Source organism: Rhopalosiphum maidis, chromosome 2 (genome assembly GCF_003676215.2).
Source record: "Rhopalosiphum maidis isolate BTI-1 chromosome 2, ASM367621v3, whole genome shotgun sequence".
NCBI lineage: Eukaryota > Metazoa > Arthropoda > Insecta > Hemiptera > Aphididae > Rhopalosiphum > Rhopalosiphum maidis.
The window spans coordinates 70301501-70319153 of record NC_040878.1 but is presented as its reverse complement, the minus strand read 5'-3'; the positions used below and the strand labels follow the sequence as shown (position 1 = coordinate 70319153).

At 28.0% G+C, this 17653-nt stretch overlaps 1 protein-coding gene across 1 annotated transcript in view; it reads left to right on the top strand.

Moving 5' to 3' along the window:
* The first annotated feature begins 4287 nt into the window (after window positions 1-4287).
* Window positions 4288-17653, top strand: part of LOC113554097 (lachesin-like) — a 70805-nt gene continuing 57439 nt past the window's right edge. The window contains exon 1 of the mRNA XM_026957789.1: window positions 4288-4606. Within this exon, the coding sequence (XP_026813590.1) occupies window positions 4552-4606 (55 nt within the window). The 5' untranslated portion in view covers window positions 4288-4551. The remainder of the gene's footprint in view (window positions 4607-17653) is intronic.

The following is a 17653-nucleotide window of genomic DNA, read 5'->3' as shown; positions in this document are numbered from 1 at the left end:
GACACTTTTGTGCATTATAGTTTAATACTTTATTATGTAGGATGTATGTATATATTATTTTAAACAAAATTTAACTTGATTTATAATAATTTAGTAATTTGAATAACGATTTATTTTAATATTATTAAAATTATTATTAATTGTTATAAGAATTTCAATTCATAGTGCATAGTAAAATTTTACTCCTCTTTTATGTTGTCAAAAATAATCTGATAATTAAAAAAAAAAATTTATCGAAATAAAAATATATTTAGTTTATTAGTTACAATATTAATGCATATAGTATATACAGTGAAACCTGACTTAATGGACACCTGTATGTTTTTATTCAGTTTCTATTGGTTCAAGTTAACATATTTTTCTTAGCAATGGCACTTACCGTACCGCGTAAATCTTTTAAGTTAAAGCAAAAGGTGAATATTATTCGTTGTCTAGTGGTTTGTCTATTCGTAATCATGTTGATAAATATTAAAATTAAAGTATATGTAAAATATAATAATATAATAATAATGATAAAGATTTTAATAATTTTATATACAATATTAATATAATTTACGAACAAAATTTTCATTTTCCCTTAAACATATATGTTTCTATTTTTAGTTATAAAACACTGAAATCTGTGTAAAACGGACACCTGTCTATAGCGGACAATAATTTGGTCCCGTGACTGTCCGTTATATGTATAGGTTTCACTGTATTTTCATTATTTTTACTGATTTTGGTAATCTATACATGAAATTCGCCACTGCTGTTGTAGTATTATTTATTAAACCAAAATAATAACATTATTTTTTGGAGATTTTATTATTTTATCAGATTATTATCTTATTATAATTCAAGTTTTTAAATAAACAGTAACATGGCCGCATGGGTTATATATGTAGGTATATTATAAAATCAATTTTTTACACCAACTGTAAGAAAACAATTGTATTTAAGTAATTATTATAAGATGTATTATTTTTTTTTACTTGATAATAATCAACAGAATATTTTTTGTGATAGTGATTTGGCAGCATTTATAAATATTTAACTTTGAGTAATTATTATTAATTATTGTTATGTGTATTTTCTAATCCTTTGATGAGAAATTTAAATATTTACATATACACATTAAATATAAAATATAACCTCGAGTTATTCGTAAATAATAGATACATTTTACTTACCTATTGTAAACGCAATTAATATGTCATAAAAAAAAGGTAAAAATCATAGAGGAGAGAAACACTGTTTCTTTCAAAAATACTCCAGATGATATTGCTTTATAAAACTGTTCAACATCATTTTGTTAGGTATAATTTATTATGATAATTTAAACCCAGATGGAATAAGGTCATCTATTTCAAGGTTTTATACAATTTTTTTTCTCCTAGAAATGAAAGGTTCACGGCATCAAACGCTTTGAGTGCGTTGCATTTTATGATTCACTGAAATATGTAATAATTAATTTTTGGACCACTATCATGGTTATACACTTAAGCCTATTAAATTTGACAACATTATGGAAGTAATAAAATAATATCTTGTCATAAAAATAATTTAAAAAACAGAAACTACCCAACGTCAAAATCAAACATGACTCTGTGTGTCCGTAAATATCATAATAATATAACATTTTAAAGTACCTGTATAATATAGAGGATAAAAAATGGTAAAATATATTTTGAATTCCTGATAGGTTTATATAAATATACACAACGCACGTATTCTATTTGAATAAAACATACATCAACTATTATTACTGTTTATACGAGTATATAAGTATTTTTATAGATATATTTATGAACAAACATAATACGTATATGGATATTATTAATTAATTTAAATCAACGCATTTATATTTTGATGATATATGCGTTTCTCAACTAAAATGATTGCATTATATGAAACGGAACAACTTTATGTGTTAATTTATATTACATTATATGCAAACTGTGAAGTGCAAAGTTATAGTCAAAGTTTTGGAACGTGTTGAGAGAGCCTAAATACAGATGACTAGAAGAATATGTTTTCTAAAAGTTGACATTTGTTAAGTTAGCAATGGTATTTTGTGAAATTAAGTATAAGTCCAGAGGATCTTAATTAAATATTTTTATAATGTATCTATGTTTACTTAGTCAGATAATTCTAGAATACTGTATATGAAGTGTATTAGTGAAAAATAGTGTGACTAAGTGTGATATAGTATTGTATATAGTGTAATAAACACGTGAGGGATAATATTAAACGATAGATACTTGGGAAATCATTTTTAAACTGTACAAATGTTTTTATATTTTTTTAAAGTATAAGTCAGATTACTGTATTGTAAATTTTGGATACTTACTCTTGTATTAAATATGTACCCATCATAATACATTTATTTATTTTTTTAAATGTATTTAAGGCATTAATTACATGATTATTAACCAATGATTACCTACATTATTTATATTAAAGTAACATTAAATTATGTTTATCTATTAATGTTTGAACTTTGATTTACTTAGATTATATTATTTAATACAATTATGGAGTTCACTGTTCAGCTTTATTAATAAAACTTGATAGTTTGCTGGATATCTCAGAAGTGGGTGTGAGTAACTCATATAGGGTTTCCGGTAATTTATGTTTGAGGCGTATTTTGACAGTTTTGTTTCTATTTTAGTGGTATTAAAGCTTGAATAGTATGTTTCCCAATTCCATCTTTGTGAATAGATTATTATTTTGTTTGATGTCTTAGTTAGTATTATAATATTTAGCTATATGAATGTGGTGTTTCTCATAGTATCACTAAATCTTGTCTTCATATTTTCTTTTGCTTTAATAGTGGTAAAAGATATCCACGTGAATTAATTCCTAGAGTTATTGTATTTGTCTAAGAATCATAAGAGTATTTTTAATTCAAAAATTATTTTTCTTATTCGAATTTTAATAAAATATAATATACTAAATTGCAGCAAATATTAAATAATTATACACAGTACCTTAATATAATATAATAACATATTATTTATTCTTATTCTAAATTTATCTTAAATATTCAAAAATAATTATAGAGACAATATTAAAAAAATATCTAAATTCAGGATTTAAGTAAAAAAGTACCGAATTCATTATTCAGTTAATACTCAATTCTGTATATAGTATATACTAATATATTATTTACCTAACAGTGAATTAAATATTCAAATTAAACGTTATAAATCAGGTTAATTTGTGTGTAAAGTCCAAGCACTCCAAGCCATAATGAATAAACTGAAGAATAAACGTGTTAGTTTATTATTATATTTACTTTCTCGATTTTTCTATTTTTATGCCAACATAAACTTTTAAAGAAATTTATACCTAATGTTTATACCTCTGTATATTTTTAATTTTTTTTTATTTATAATATAAAGATTAGTTTTAGATACATATATGGTTCAATATGTCATTAACAATGGTTATTTTTTTTTATAAATCTATCTGTTTAGTGTGATTGTGAATATTATAACGATGGTCGTAAACCAAAGATACATGCTTTATTGTATTGTATGTGTGTGTGTTTGTGTGTGTATGTGTGTTTATGTCTAATAGCTTATCTTTATTTATTATATGGAATTAACTACTTAGGGTAAGTATAAATAAAAAAATATATAAATTTAAAAGTAGGGACAACAGTTGTATTATACATTTATTCGTAGGTTATTGAAAAAATAACCAAAGGACTTTTTATTATATAAAATAATTTAATCGGGTGTTAGTAGAATCCAATACCCATCAAGGAAATAATTTAACACGATGAATTCGAGTATAATGTTTTAATTAAAAATTAATAAATTTATCGTAGGTATTATATTATGTATAATATACCGATGAATCTAATTGATATTTTTTCTAAACCTACTTGCGTAGAGTTTATGTTTGGACTGAATGGACTGAATTTAATGTGCTACGGAATTAAGTGCTAATATGTATTTTTACAGGATTAAAGTAGTTTTTTTTATTATCATTTTTAATTTCTTTTAACGCTATTTTATCGTCCACCGGGACTGCAGGACCCTTTTTTTGTTTACCCATACCTGTATAAGACAAATGAATCATCGCATTTCACGGAATACTCAACTTAGGGGTAATGTTTGTAACGTCCGACCCGTGACTCATTTATGCCGTGGTTTTTATATTTCCCCGTCAAGTTCGATGGCCAGTCGTCATCAAACCGCACGCACATGGCAGTGAATCATTTGGAGCCCGCGCGCGGTCCCCACCAAAACGGTTTTAGACACATGAAAATATTCGGTTCACATGCACTATACATTATACACGCACACACACATGCATACACGAGCCTCTTGTGTGGAAGAAGTAACAATACCGATGCGACTGCCAAATGGCCCAGTTGCTTCCATGTGGTTTTGACTTTACGATGTACTGCCGCGTGCGCGTTCACGATTTTTGAACCTAGTGTGCGATGCTAAGACCTAAGTCCGGAAAATATTATTTATTCAAATCAGAGTGAATAGTGCGGTGTAGTTGTATAGTAATTATTATTATTCGATTTCAAACAAAAATGAATTTTAAAATATGAAGTGGTTACTGTTGTTATTGTTCATCGCACAAACTGTATACCAAATCAGAGGTAAATTATAATATTATTTAAAAACAAAGTTTTTTTATGCGAATGAATTTTCATATAAATATTTGTCATGTATCGTTTATAATTATTTAAAGTCGATTCGAATTAACATGACTATGGTTTAATATCATTTTTATATTAAAAAAATGTAGAAAGTATATGCATTTTTATAAACACAGATTCAGTAGGTAATTACTGTATCTTAGTATTTACATTATGTATTTAGTACTGATCAAAATTAATTGAATTCATCAAAACATGTTGTTTGATGATTCAGCTAAAAATTATCATAACATTTAAAATATTTTAATAATTTATAGTTTTTTGTGTTCTAGCAGGAACTACTAAAAAATTTACTTTAAAATTAATTTTATTTCATAAGTTGAATTTTAAAACAAATTATTGTTATGTTTTTGCACTAAACGTCTAGACCTATATACAAATATTATTTTTTTTTAAATATAAATTAGTTACTTTTTTAAATTTTATAAAAAGTTTATAAAAAGAAAAACACTTTAAAGTTAGGTAAATTTACCGGAATAAAAATAAGCCATCAAATTGGCGTAACATCATTTTGTAGTATTTTAAAACTATTAAAGCTTATACAACTTTAAAAAAGTTTTGTGAAAAGTATGAATTGTATATATTATTTGTATCCACATGAGTTATTGGATCTGAAGTGGGTCAAATATATTATAATAAGTTTGAGTGGTGCATATACGATATACATTTTAAATTCAAAGTGACCAAAGAACGTTAGAGTAAATCATTCAAAATTATACACGAAAATAAGATTTTTTTTAATTATCATAGTTTTAATCTTAAATATGTTTGAAGTATAAGCAGAAAATTATAATATATATATATATATATATAACTCGTATTGCTTATTAGCCAGTTGTAATGAATGGGCCATGAACATTAGCCAAACATTTAGGGTACTAAAGCCAAATAATAATATTAATATTTTTTTTCTGAGTATTTTCATTTTATTGTACGAATGTTGCAAATTGTGAGTTTGTTAACATTATATTTCTTTAACATAGCAATCATACAGCCACTAATTCATTAAGGATTAGTAAATATTTAAACTTGATTTTCAATGTGGAAATAACGTGCTGTAAACATACTTAATAATATTAAATATCGTTTAATTGTTATTAATAAACATTAAATTAAACTTGGTAATATAAAAAAATTATGATCACATAACACTTATATAATTAAATACTAAATAAAAAAATAATACAAGTTGACCATGTTTTACTCATTTTCGTACAATTCTAATGTTTTTAAGAGCTAGAGATATCGTATGCAATCGCGTTACTAAAACGGGCAAATTATCACTGATATACTTATTAAAAGTAAAGAGTAGTGATAATTAATGCCAATGCAGATAATGATTATAATATTACTAATATACCTACTCTAATAATTAAATAAATGGTGTGCAAAAATTGTATGATTTTATAGTTATTAATAAAAACCCATACATTTTTTATTTTATAATTGTTTAGCTTTCAAAAATTAAATGGATTTAACAGATCTTGGATTATATGCAGATTGTTTTAATAGGTTTGTTTACCATGTATTAAATAGTTACGTTTAAAGTTTAAATAGGCGTATCCAATACAAAAAACAAATTAATGGAGTTCCTATTTTCAAAATCACAATTCCTATAGATTTTACCATTGTTTATCACACTCAGTGTCTGTAAAGGACGTATTATGAAATTATGATTTTTTATTTTATATCAAAATTATGTGAAAAAATGATAGTTGTATTTAATACTGTATACAATTATTATTACTTCCATGCATCAAATTGTATTGTACATGACAACTAGTATTTAGTTGTCCACATTTTAATGCCACTTACTGTGTACTACATCTTCTGAAATTGTGTGTTAATTATTTATTTCAAATGCTTCAAGTACTATAAACTATAGTTTGGTTTAAATCCCTCGGAGCCTTTAAAAGTAACCACATTGACTAACCTATAGTACCTAATGCTCTTAATATTAATATTATATTAGGCACGTTGTAGTATAACACTATAACTGTCACAAATAAAATATATATTTTATTATTTACAAGTAATTTGTCTTATGTTAGAAATACATGTACTAAGTACTAATGGTTTTTTTTTATCTAATGGTAATTTATCACAAATCATCTTAAACACGAAACACCCATTGTTGAAATAACAGTACCTATAATATAACTTTTAATACAGAAATATCGTGTTACAAGAATGTAGTAGTTCATGTTCATAGTCTGTTTGATTCCCCTAAAACTACTTAGCATTAAATGGTTATTTGTTATTACAAACACTTTTTTTAATAGGGGTTAAGCATTTGGTATAATTTATAGTGTCTTAGTCATATAATATTATTATAGAAACGGAAATAGTAATTTTGTAGTGACGCGACTTCCCGTAAAGTATCGTTTTATTAACATTATATTATTAACGTATTATAATCAGAAAATATATTAGTTTAAACGGAATGAAGGAATTTTAAAGCAGCGATATAATTGTAGTCAACGTTTGTAGGTAGGAACCTATCTATTAGTTACGTATTACTCAATTTATGTATTATCACCCGTTTTCATCAACTGTTACATATCTATTTATAAATACCTGTTAAGTCCTTATCTATTGTATTTGATACTATAATTATTATAATAATTAATATTCACCGGTAATATTATAATATTGTGTTATATTGTATTGTTGTATTGGGACAAATAATATTCAAATTGTATAGAAATGTAAGGAATTATTTTAAAAATAAATTATAATTATGAAAACAGCTATTAATTATAAAAGTAAAAAGAAAAACCACACCCAATGAGTATTACATTATTTCATTCTCGTTTCTCTATTTAGTATTTACGAGTTTAAAATGAATTATAATTTATAAAGCAATAACATTTAATGCTGTACTCCCTAATGAAAACCAATACGTACGAATTTATATTATTATAACCAAAAACACACGACAATAACAATACGAAATAAATATTGCTGGTATAATATAATGTGTTTCAAGGTTAGGATAAACGAGGTTAGGAGAGTACCTATCTGCATAATCAATATTAATATTATAAAACAGAAGGGTAAAAGAATTAGTATGTTTGAACGCCTTAATTTCAGAAACTAATTGACTGATTTCAATCAAAGTTATATCAATCGATTACTCGACAGTCAGTAGGTGTTCTAAGCTTCTTTTTTCTACCCCTATAAGTTGTTATACTTACATATACATTTTATCTTCGCTGATGAAAATCGAATAGTTTTTTGTTTATCTTTATGTATATGGTTGTAATGAGTTATGGATATAAAATCTGAAAAATAATTTATATAGATTAGCCAACCCATTATGCGTTGCTATGTGATTTGTTTTTAATAAAATAATATAATATTTAATTTATTGTTTGTTATTCAAATGTAAAACAAAAGGCAATGTCCTTGTATTCGAAGCTTATAAACTTAAAATCTACTCGACCAATGTTGACAAAAGTTTCAGGGATTGTTTTTAGAGATATAGAGAAAGTTTAGAGAGTAGTTTGAACCACGTTCAAAAATATATCAACTTACCAAGTGATAGATCGAATCCAATAGGCGGATTGATGATCTCGGTCGAATTAGTTCATAAAGCAAGGTACATCGATGTCGATTTGCCCGTGAAATGACGTACACTACAATCGAGATACTTAGATACAGCGCCATATTTTATGTTTGTTCATATTGTCCCGGACGAAATCGGGTTTTATAGTTAGTGTAAATATACAATATAAAATAAATAAAAAAAAAAATACAGTCAATTTATATAATTCATAAAGATAATTATATTTCTTGAAGTTGTATGTTAAAAATATTTATAACATTAACATAATATATTAATAATAATAATTTTAGCAAACATTAATTAAACGTATTTGCAACCATGGCACATTCGTGAAGGATATTAAGGATAAAGTAATTTTTATACGTAGATAGTTAAAAAGTAGTCAGTACTGTAGTACGAGTATTATGATGATTGTTTATAACTTGATGAAATTTTGAGTTACAACTAATCGGGTGCTTTATTTATTTTCGAAACGGTATAAGAATATTATGGTATGATATTCGGAGTGTATATATTTTTCAGAAATGTACGTGGGGACAACTCGTACGAGAAATAACCGAAAGTGCGATGACATAAAATACTAAGGTGTTTGAATTATAGTATAATACTATAATACAATATAGAATAGTATATGATTATAATGTATTCAGCTTATAAATAATAATTTACTGCTTTCGGATATTATGTTTAATTACAAACAAATGCGGTATAATATCTTTCGTGTTGGGCGGTGGGTGTGATGGTACTATACTACAATTATGGTGTAGTGCATCTGTTTTCACACCTATTCGCACATGTGTTTACCCCCTTCGCACTTGCTCGGTTCTCGTCTACATAGCTTTGGAATTTCTCCGTGTAGCTTTGTGGCAGGAATAGCACTTATAAAATATCCCACGTAAACTTCTATCTCGAGAAAAGTACAAAATATTTTATTATTATTTTTTAATTTAAATTTAATTTAATTCTGTATTAGTCTCCACTGTATTTACCCCCACCGGAATTTTTTCTTTTTCAAAACAGTTTCATTCCTACACGCTCCCGATTTAAAAAAGGATTCTTGATCTCGTGACCGTCCACAGAAATGCGTTAGGTTTTTTTTTACAATGAACCATAGTATACTATGGACGCAACGTGTACCACCGTGTTCGTGCTTCGACGTTTAAGTATAATAATATACTTCGTATAAATACTCTTAGGATTTCTGTTATAGCCCATTGTTTGGTTTTTTTTTATCTATGTTTACGTTAGTAGTCAATACCATCGAATGTAATATCATATTGTAAAATCTGTACCTATACTATAATATAGTCAACCCTTTCCCTCGAACAGGTTACTGTGAGGGGCGAGTGAGGCCACGACGAATTTATATTTATTCACGAAAAATATCTTACACGACAACGAACGCGCGAGTTTTTTTTTTTATATTTGTATATACCTGTCTTTTGTGCGTATACATCCTAATCATATATTTATATATTTCCGATTCTCTAAATTTGGTTATCTCGGATTTGTTCTTGAAATCTAGAAGTGATCATATTTTAAACATTGTAGCTAGCTGGCGCCCGGTTATATAATATGTATAATACCCATTTTCCTAAAAATCCACTTATCTTTTGTTTATTGCAGATTACAGATAGTATTCGTTAATATTTTAAAAATGAATGCGGACGATCAATAGAAGCTGTATAATATTGGTTACATTTACATGGGAACAATATTTGAATGGATATAATTTAAAAGGAAAAATGATTGTTTTTGAACTAATTTGATTTTGATGTTAAACAGATTGTGGTATTGTCATAATTGTAATTTCACAATATTTATAACATTTTATAAATGTTTTGGTTTTGTAATGATCATTATGTTGTCCCCGATATTTTTTTCATAGGCCCCTCATACGCGTGATTTTCCTACGATGCCATTTTTAGAATTCCATCATCTATAAATATTTCGTTGGCCGGACAACAACAACCACTAATGTTTCTTGCTCGGTTTATAAATTAGAGTTATTTTTTACAGTCCAATCATCAAATAACTTACAATCAGCTGCTTCCTGTCAATCATTTGCACATGTTACTGCAATATAATCAACACACAGAAGGATGAAAAATGAAAATTTAATAATTGTTTTTCATATATTATTTCTATGTTCATTATAATATTGTATCATATAACTCTTAACATTGGATTTCAAACTGTTTCATGTAATATTAATTTTGGTTAATTTCATTAACTTTATTTTGGTCGTATTCAATATATATTGGAAGTGTACTTTTTTTCTGGTTTTAATTGTTTACATCATATTATATGACATTCATCATATAATCAATGAAGTAATATATTATACGTAATTTCGCAGATTTTCCGTCTATATTTTTTTTTAGTACTTAAATGCAATTTGGTTTATTTATATTCGCATATTAATTTATTTTAAAACCAGCTGTACTATTTGAATTGTTTTACTTATATTTAACCATAGTGAAACCATTGATGGGCCCATCGAGTTTATTTATGTCTCAGATCCAATGGAATATAATAATAATGTACAATACGTATTGATAACACGGAAAACGCGAACATTAACTGGATTATATAAAATATTATAACTACGAAAGTTACAGACAACAGACTGATTTAGATACAACGGACGTTTTGGTTTCGAGGTTTTGTTTTAATTGTATAAATTATGCAAGTTGAAATTTAGAGCTCAATCCGAATCAGTTTACCTTAACGGAAACTTTAACTCGAGGGACCCGAATAATAGCGGACCAACGACGGGTGTGATGCAAGACGCCAATTCCGTGAAATTCGATACGCTCGAAAGCGCTTAAACGGTAACGAGAATATTATGTTAGACACACACACACACACACACACACTTCGGACACTTTTTTAATTGACTTTTAGATAGTGCTGTGCTGTGGTGACCCAATGCGAAATCGATCTATGGCGCCGCGTCCATTAACAATAACGACTATATCTAAAAATGATTATATATATATATATATATTACATAGGTAGTAAGATATTACTATATAATCGCGGATGTGCGAGCTTTCGTGGACTTTAACGTTTCTGGCCACACGACGAGATATTCCAACGTTATTATTTATTATTATATTATATATAGTTACTTGCTTTTATATACATATACACGAGAGCAGTCTCCGCCACCGTTAAATCTGGCGGATGGCGGCGGATATAGTAATATATCGCGACGCGCAAAAGTACAAAAGTCGGTGGCTTAGCTACGTATTAACCGACGACGTCTGTGGAACGAACGTGTACTGTACGGTTGTATCGTACATTATTATTATTATTATACAGTACCGGTACGGTGTGCGTTGGAATACGCGTAGAAAAAAACAAACCAAAGAGAAGAATGACGGAAAATAAAACATCACGAAACACAAACGGTCGCATTAACGGCGATGACGATATGTATGCGCCGCGTGTACGTCCGAAGAATAATGCCCGTCAGTGTATTGTATTAGAGGTGTGCGCGCGTATTTCGCGGCGAGTACCTACCGCTCCGAGTCCACACGCACTGACCGGCGATAAAATATTGTCACCGTCGCAGTAATGAGGAAGAAAATGCATAATATGTTGTCATCGTAATATTCGTAACGAAGCGCCGCGCGTTTCTACGGTGTCGGACCGAACCGGATCCCCGTGAGTACGCGGGAAAAACAATAGACGACAAATTCGGACGAGGCGGCTGCTACACGGTTTTATGGTGTCAAATTATTATTATTATTATTATTATTTTTATTATTATTATTATAATATCACACACCGTTGGCCGTTTGCGGGTCGACTGCGGCGCGCGCCCGCGCGCCCGTGTGCTTGCGCCGCGTGTCTGACGACGACATCTGTTCGGCGTCCCCGCGCACACCGTTTATTGTTATATTATTATTGTTATTGCGAGCGGCAGACGCATTTTACTACCTACAACTTCGTGTCGTATAATACCATCAAAACGGTATAATAGCGGTCCTTCGATCGTAGTATTGTGTGTGTATATCTCCCGCGCGGGCCACAGCTCACAATACCGTCGTCGTCGTCGTCGTCGTCATCGCCGTCGCCATCGTCACGTTATTATACATATATATATATATATATATGTGTGCGCAGTGCATATTATAATATATATTATTATTATTACACAACAATACACATTATATTATTATATTATGTGCATTGTGTCCCCGCGCGGCCTTTGAAACGCCCGTTCGCTCATCGTCGTACGGCGTTATAGGTATATGTGCATGGCACAATAATAATAATAATACGTGTCGTCTGCGAACGCGTCCCGTGTGGTGTGGTGTGGTGTGCGCGCGCGCGTGACTCATTGACTGCGCCGCGTCCGTCAAAAACCCGGGTCACCCTCCGGTCTCGCCGCCGCGTATTTTATTGCGCGCACATTCAAAATAGAATTTCGCCCCCTCGGTACGCGCCACACCGCCGCCCGGGATCAACCTCGGTATTAATACGTCCGTATCGGATGGCGGCGACGACCGTACCGCAAGAAGTTTTTATTGCCGATGTTCATATAAACGCGCATCGCGCCGGCATAATGCAAAACCCTACTCTGAAACGCGCCAAACGTACACTGCACAAATCACACTACACACGAGACGACCCCTCGCCGATGTTATTAAACCGAGCTTTAACACTGTATAATATTGTGCGCGCGTGTCCGTGGTTTCGTGTGGGCGGGCGAGCGGTGTACATATACGCGCGGCGTAGACGAGCTTTCAGACGGCAGCACGAGTACACCACACTGTTGCAGCGATTGAACGACATGTGATCAATCGGTTTTTTTTTTTTTATCAAATCATAATTTGCGCATAGCGTCGGTGGTGCGTTTTTATTTCGTAAACTCTAACGGGCCCCGAACCGCTGATTTCACATGTTTGAACGCGAGAGAGGGCGGTCGACAAAAACAAAAAATTTAACTAATTTAAGTCACGTTAGACCGTGTTCGACTCTACAACACGTCTTATTTTCGCGACTATATGCGACACGATGAGATATTAATTATTAAAGACGTCACATTCACCACGTAATGTGTACGCTGAATTGTGAATTTATTATAGCGTCACCCCCCCCCCCCCCCCCCGTACGTGGTTGTCGCAGGTTAAGACCTACAATCTTACGGTTAAAATTATATTTTGATTTTATTATCAGACATAATATTACTATGATTTATGAGTAATAACTTTTATTATTTGTAGCGGAAATAATCGAGTATTTTTGTGCTTTTTGTTTATATAAATGAATTCATTATATTTTAATTTAATTTTTATTTCATATTCCTATTCTCTGCCTTAACGAAATGTTACTGCAGCCATTAGGTAATTATCGGAGTTCCCATTGTTCTCAGGTTGCTTTCTAACAATTTATTTTTCTTACTTTTTTTTTAACTTGACATGCCCGCTGGGTTATTTGGGAGAACTATTGTAGTATTGAATTTTTAATTTACTAGGGGCTTCTTAAACATAATTTAGTATACTTAAAAATAGATATAAAAAATTAGACGGATGAAATAATAAAAAAAAAGCAATAAATTTATCTTCAATAAGTGTGTAAATGTATTAAATAGCTTTTAAAAGCACTTTATTATTCATTAATATAATTATATAGACATAATTTAGTTTATTAAAATTAATTGATTAATTAATTTATGTATTAAATTTGTGATACATAATAAAAAATAGCATCATAAAAGACATACCATGGCTCGATTTTTGTTAAAAATTAAAATTTAATTGGTTATATATAATTATGAAATTCAAAAATTATGTTTTTTTACACATTGCAGCCTAGTATAATGTCATTCGAATTTAATTTTTCTATATTTTTATAATATTGACTTATTGTACATTTTTGGCTTTTATTTGAAATGACAAATATTTCATAGGTATAATAGGTACATTTATAAAATAAATATTTTCAGGTTTAGAAGAATTCAAAATATCTATATAAACCCATTAACAAATACAAATTATTTTAAACTATTTAGAAACACTGCTTAGCTATAGTTCGTTTACTTTACTTCCTATACTAAAAATGGCAGGTTATTTGAGTGCAAAAATGTATACGTCTTTTGATGATAAAATCGGGAGGTAATATGGAAGAAATTCGAGGCTCCTATTAGGGTATTATGTATAGGTAAGTATTTAAAAATAAATTATTTAACAAAAACCAGTTTTTAATATTTTATAATTGTAACATCACAAAGTAAACAAATATTAAGTTTAGTAATCAAAAAATATGAAAATATGTAGGTACTCTATTATAAATTTATAATGTATGTACCTATAATTATAATTTTCCAGTATAATACATTATAGAGATTTAATCAGAGTGGTAAAACCATTATAAAAACTCTGTTAGAATAATTATTTTATAGTTAATTGTCTCTATTGTGAAATGATCAAGCGTAAATCAATATTACAGACGACATTCGAAAAATATTTAGTAAATGACCTACTACAAGTTTAGTTAATATTTACTAAAAATCAGTCATCGATATTTCGCTATCGACATAATATTTCCATTGTAATAAAATACTCATAGCAATTTGTAAATTCAAATTACTTTGTGTTTATTAATATTTATATTTTATAAAGTATAATTTGTTATTTGGTTTACAAGTATATTATGAAGTTGATCATTATTCAATTTATCTAAAGGTACATGTGATTTAATATTTAATGTCAATTTAACATTTATAGTGCAATTTTTAATATAATAGTATTCGTTTAATTTTACCCGGAGGCTAAAAAACTTTATTTTATAGTTCAAAAGATAAAATGTTTAAACTCTACATTTTGTATAATGATAATGTTTGAATTAACCAAATTAAATCGTCAGTGAAGCCTTTGATAAAATTAAAAGAAACATAATTTTATCTTGTAACGTAAAAATAAATCAAATTAAAAGCTGTTTATCAAAACATGTCGTTTTGAATTATTATAAATTGACAGAAGTAGTTTTATAATTTTTTTTTCATGAATCTATTTTATAGTTTAGTAGCACTTATTAACCTAAAATATAGGTCCGAGATTCACATTTTCATGACAATTATCAATACGTGTCTACACTGGAAACGATTAAATCGTAAGACAATAATACATTTAGATACAATCATTTAAAATGTAATCATACAAATCATTATTTTTAAACTACTGCATGAATTAACATTGCTATTTTTATCATTCTTATTATTATCCTGACCTTGAATTTATTATGTTATACATTTTTTTTTAATATGCATGGAAAATTGTCTATAAATAAAATGTTTTGGCATCATTGGAAGGGATTTCATTCTATGTAACGTTGTATAATATTATTAATTATTATTATTTACGTATTTATTTATTAAAAAATAAAGAATAAAATGAATTGACCTTTATATTAAATATTGTGTACCTATTCAATTATTTATATATTGGTAAAAAAAATTAAATATTCAATTAAGCTATATTTATTTTTAATTTTATTTTCATACTAATGGAATTGATATAACAATATTATATAAAAATTTAGTTTTTACTATAAGATAAAATAATTTTTCAAAATTTATACTTAAAAATATAATTGAAATAATCTAATATTAAAAAAAAAAATAATAATGTAGGCGTGGCTTCACTTTTGAGCAAAAAATATCACTCATATTGAAATATTGTGAAAAATGATTGTGTTTAATTTTATTAATTATAAATTTATAAATTCAAATTTACATTAAACAATTGTTGAAATTATACCAAAAACCTAATTAAATATTATTAAATTTAAATTACAACTAGTGTGTTGTTATTGTTTTGAAACTATTGATGTGAAATAAACAAAATTTTTGAAAACGTGACATATTGAATTAGACAATATACCTGACTAAATTTGTACATTAAGATTATTGGGATTATTGTAAGTCAAACTGCAGTTATATTATATTGTATTTATGTTTGATGAATGGGCATTAAATGGTTTTTATTTTAAAAATGTGTTTAAATATTAAATAAGAAACTTAAAAATATTAAACGTCTTTTAAATTCAATTCTTTGAGGTAGTCGGATAATTTTTATTACAAATTTAAATCCCTTTAGGTAAACTATTACTGCTTGAATTTTTAATGAAATAAGGAGTTAAAAGAAAATATAATAATGGACTAAATTCTACCATAAATGTATTCATTTTTTTTTCTTTAATATCTTGTGAAAATTAAAACAATTCATCGTTCCATTGTCGTTCCGCATCGTTAAAGTGAAATTGCAAAACTTTTATTTATATAATTATACGTGTATTTAAAGAATTAAAAATTTTAGTATTTCCATAGCAAATATAATTATTTCTTTGATTAGATTTTGAACAATGAACTCGCAAAAATTAAATATTTATTATATTATTTAAATTGAATTTTTTATCATAAATTTATCAAATACTACAAAAAATTAAAGCTTATAAATTATAACCATTAATTAAGATTTTTTTGTTTTGTTTTAATGTCTATGATATTTTTGTGGTAGAAATTAATAATTTTTATGTGTACCTAAAATAAACTTTTGTGTTTGTACCTGTAAGACAGTTAGAACTCATTTAATATGCTAATTTTCATATTACTATATTAGTGAGTATGTCGGACCTTGTTAGCATGCATAGTGATAAATGCGATCTCATAATTTCTGATAATGACAAATGCCTTTTAGACAACGCTGCTTGTATATTAGCTGTTAGATTAGTTGTTCTGAACGGACTAGGAACTGTTCTATTTAATATATAGTGGACAGTTAAATTAAATGATTGCTCGCCCGGGCCTTAATAAGAGGTTTTTGAAATTATTAGTGGCAGACCTTCATGCCCCCACCATCTGCTATCGCCCTACACATTACAGGTGGTGTGGTAGTTTTATTTAAAACTGCTGTTGTTCACAAAAATACACCCGAGGGTATTGACCGTTCTATTGTTATTACCCCCTGTAACGTTCCGATATACGCATGTAGTTTTTAAGCACATAATTTTGAAAATTTAAATTTAATCCCCAGGGAAATTTTGCTCAACAATATGACATATGAACTAAAATTGAAAGAAAATTTTAGATTGTAACCATGTGCATGTTTGATTGAATGATCTGTGAATGTGAAATGTATAATCATGTATAGTATTGTTCATACCTAATGTCTGCACGCAGTTTATACTGCTTATAGAAACGCCTTTCTGTATTATCATATGATACAAATCACGATAGTAACAATGCGATTTAAATAATATATATAATTCGTGTTTAACTCTCTACATTTACAAAAATAAATCGTTAGTTTAAACAATAAAGATTTGGGTAGGCCTATTTTGACAATTTCTTAAAAAAAAAGTTGAAAAGAACTTTTTCAAGTTCATATTGGGACTTTTTATCGAGT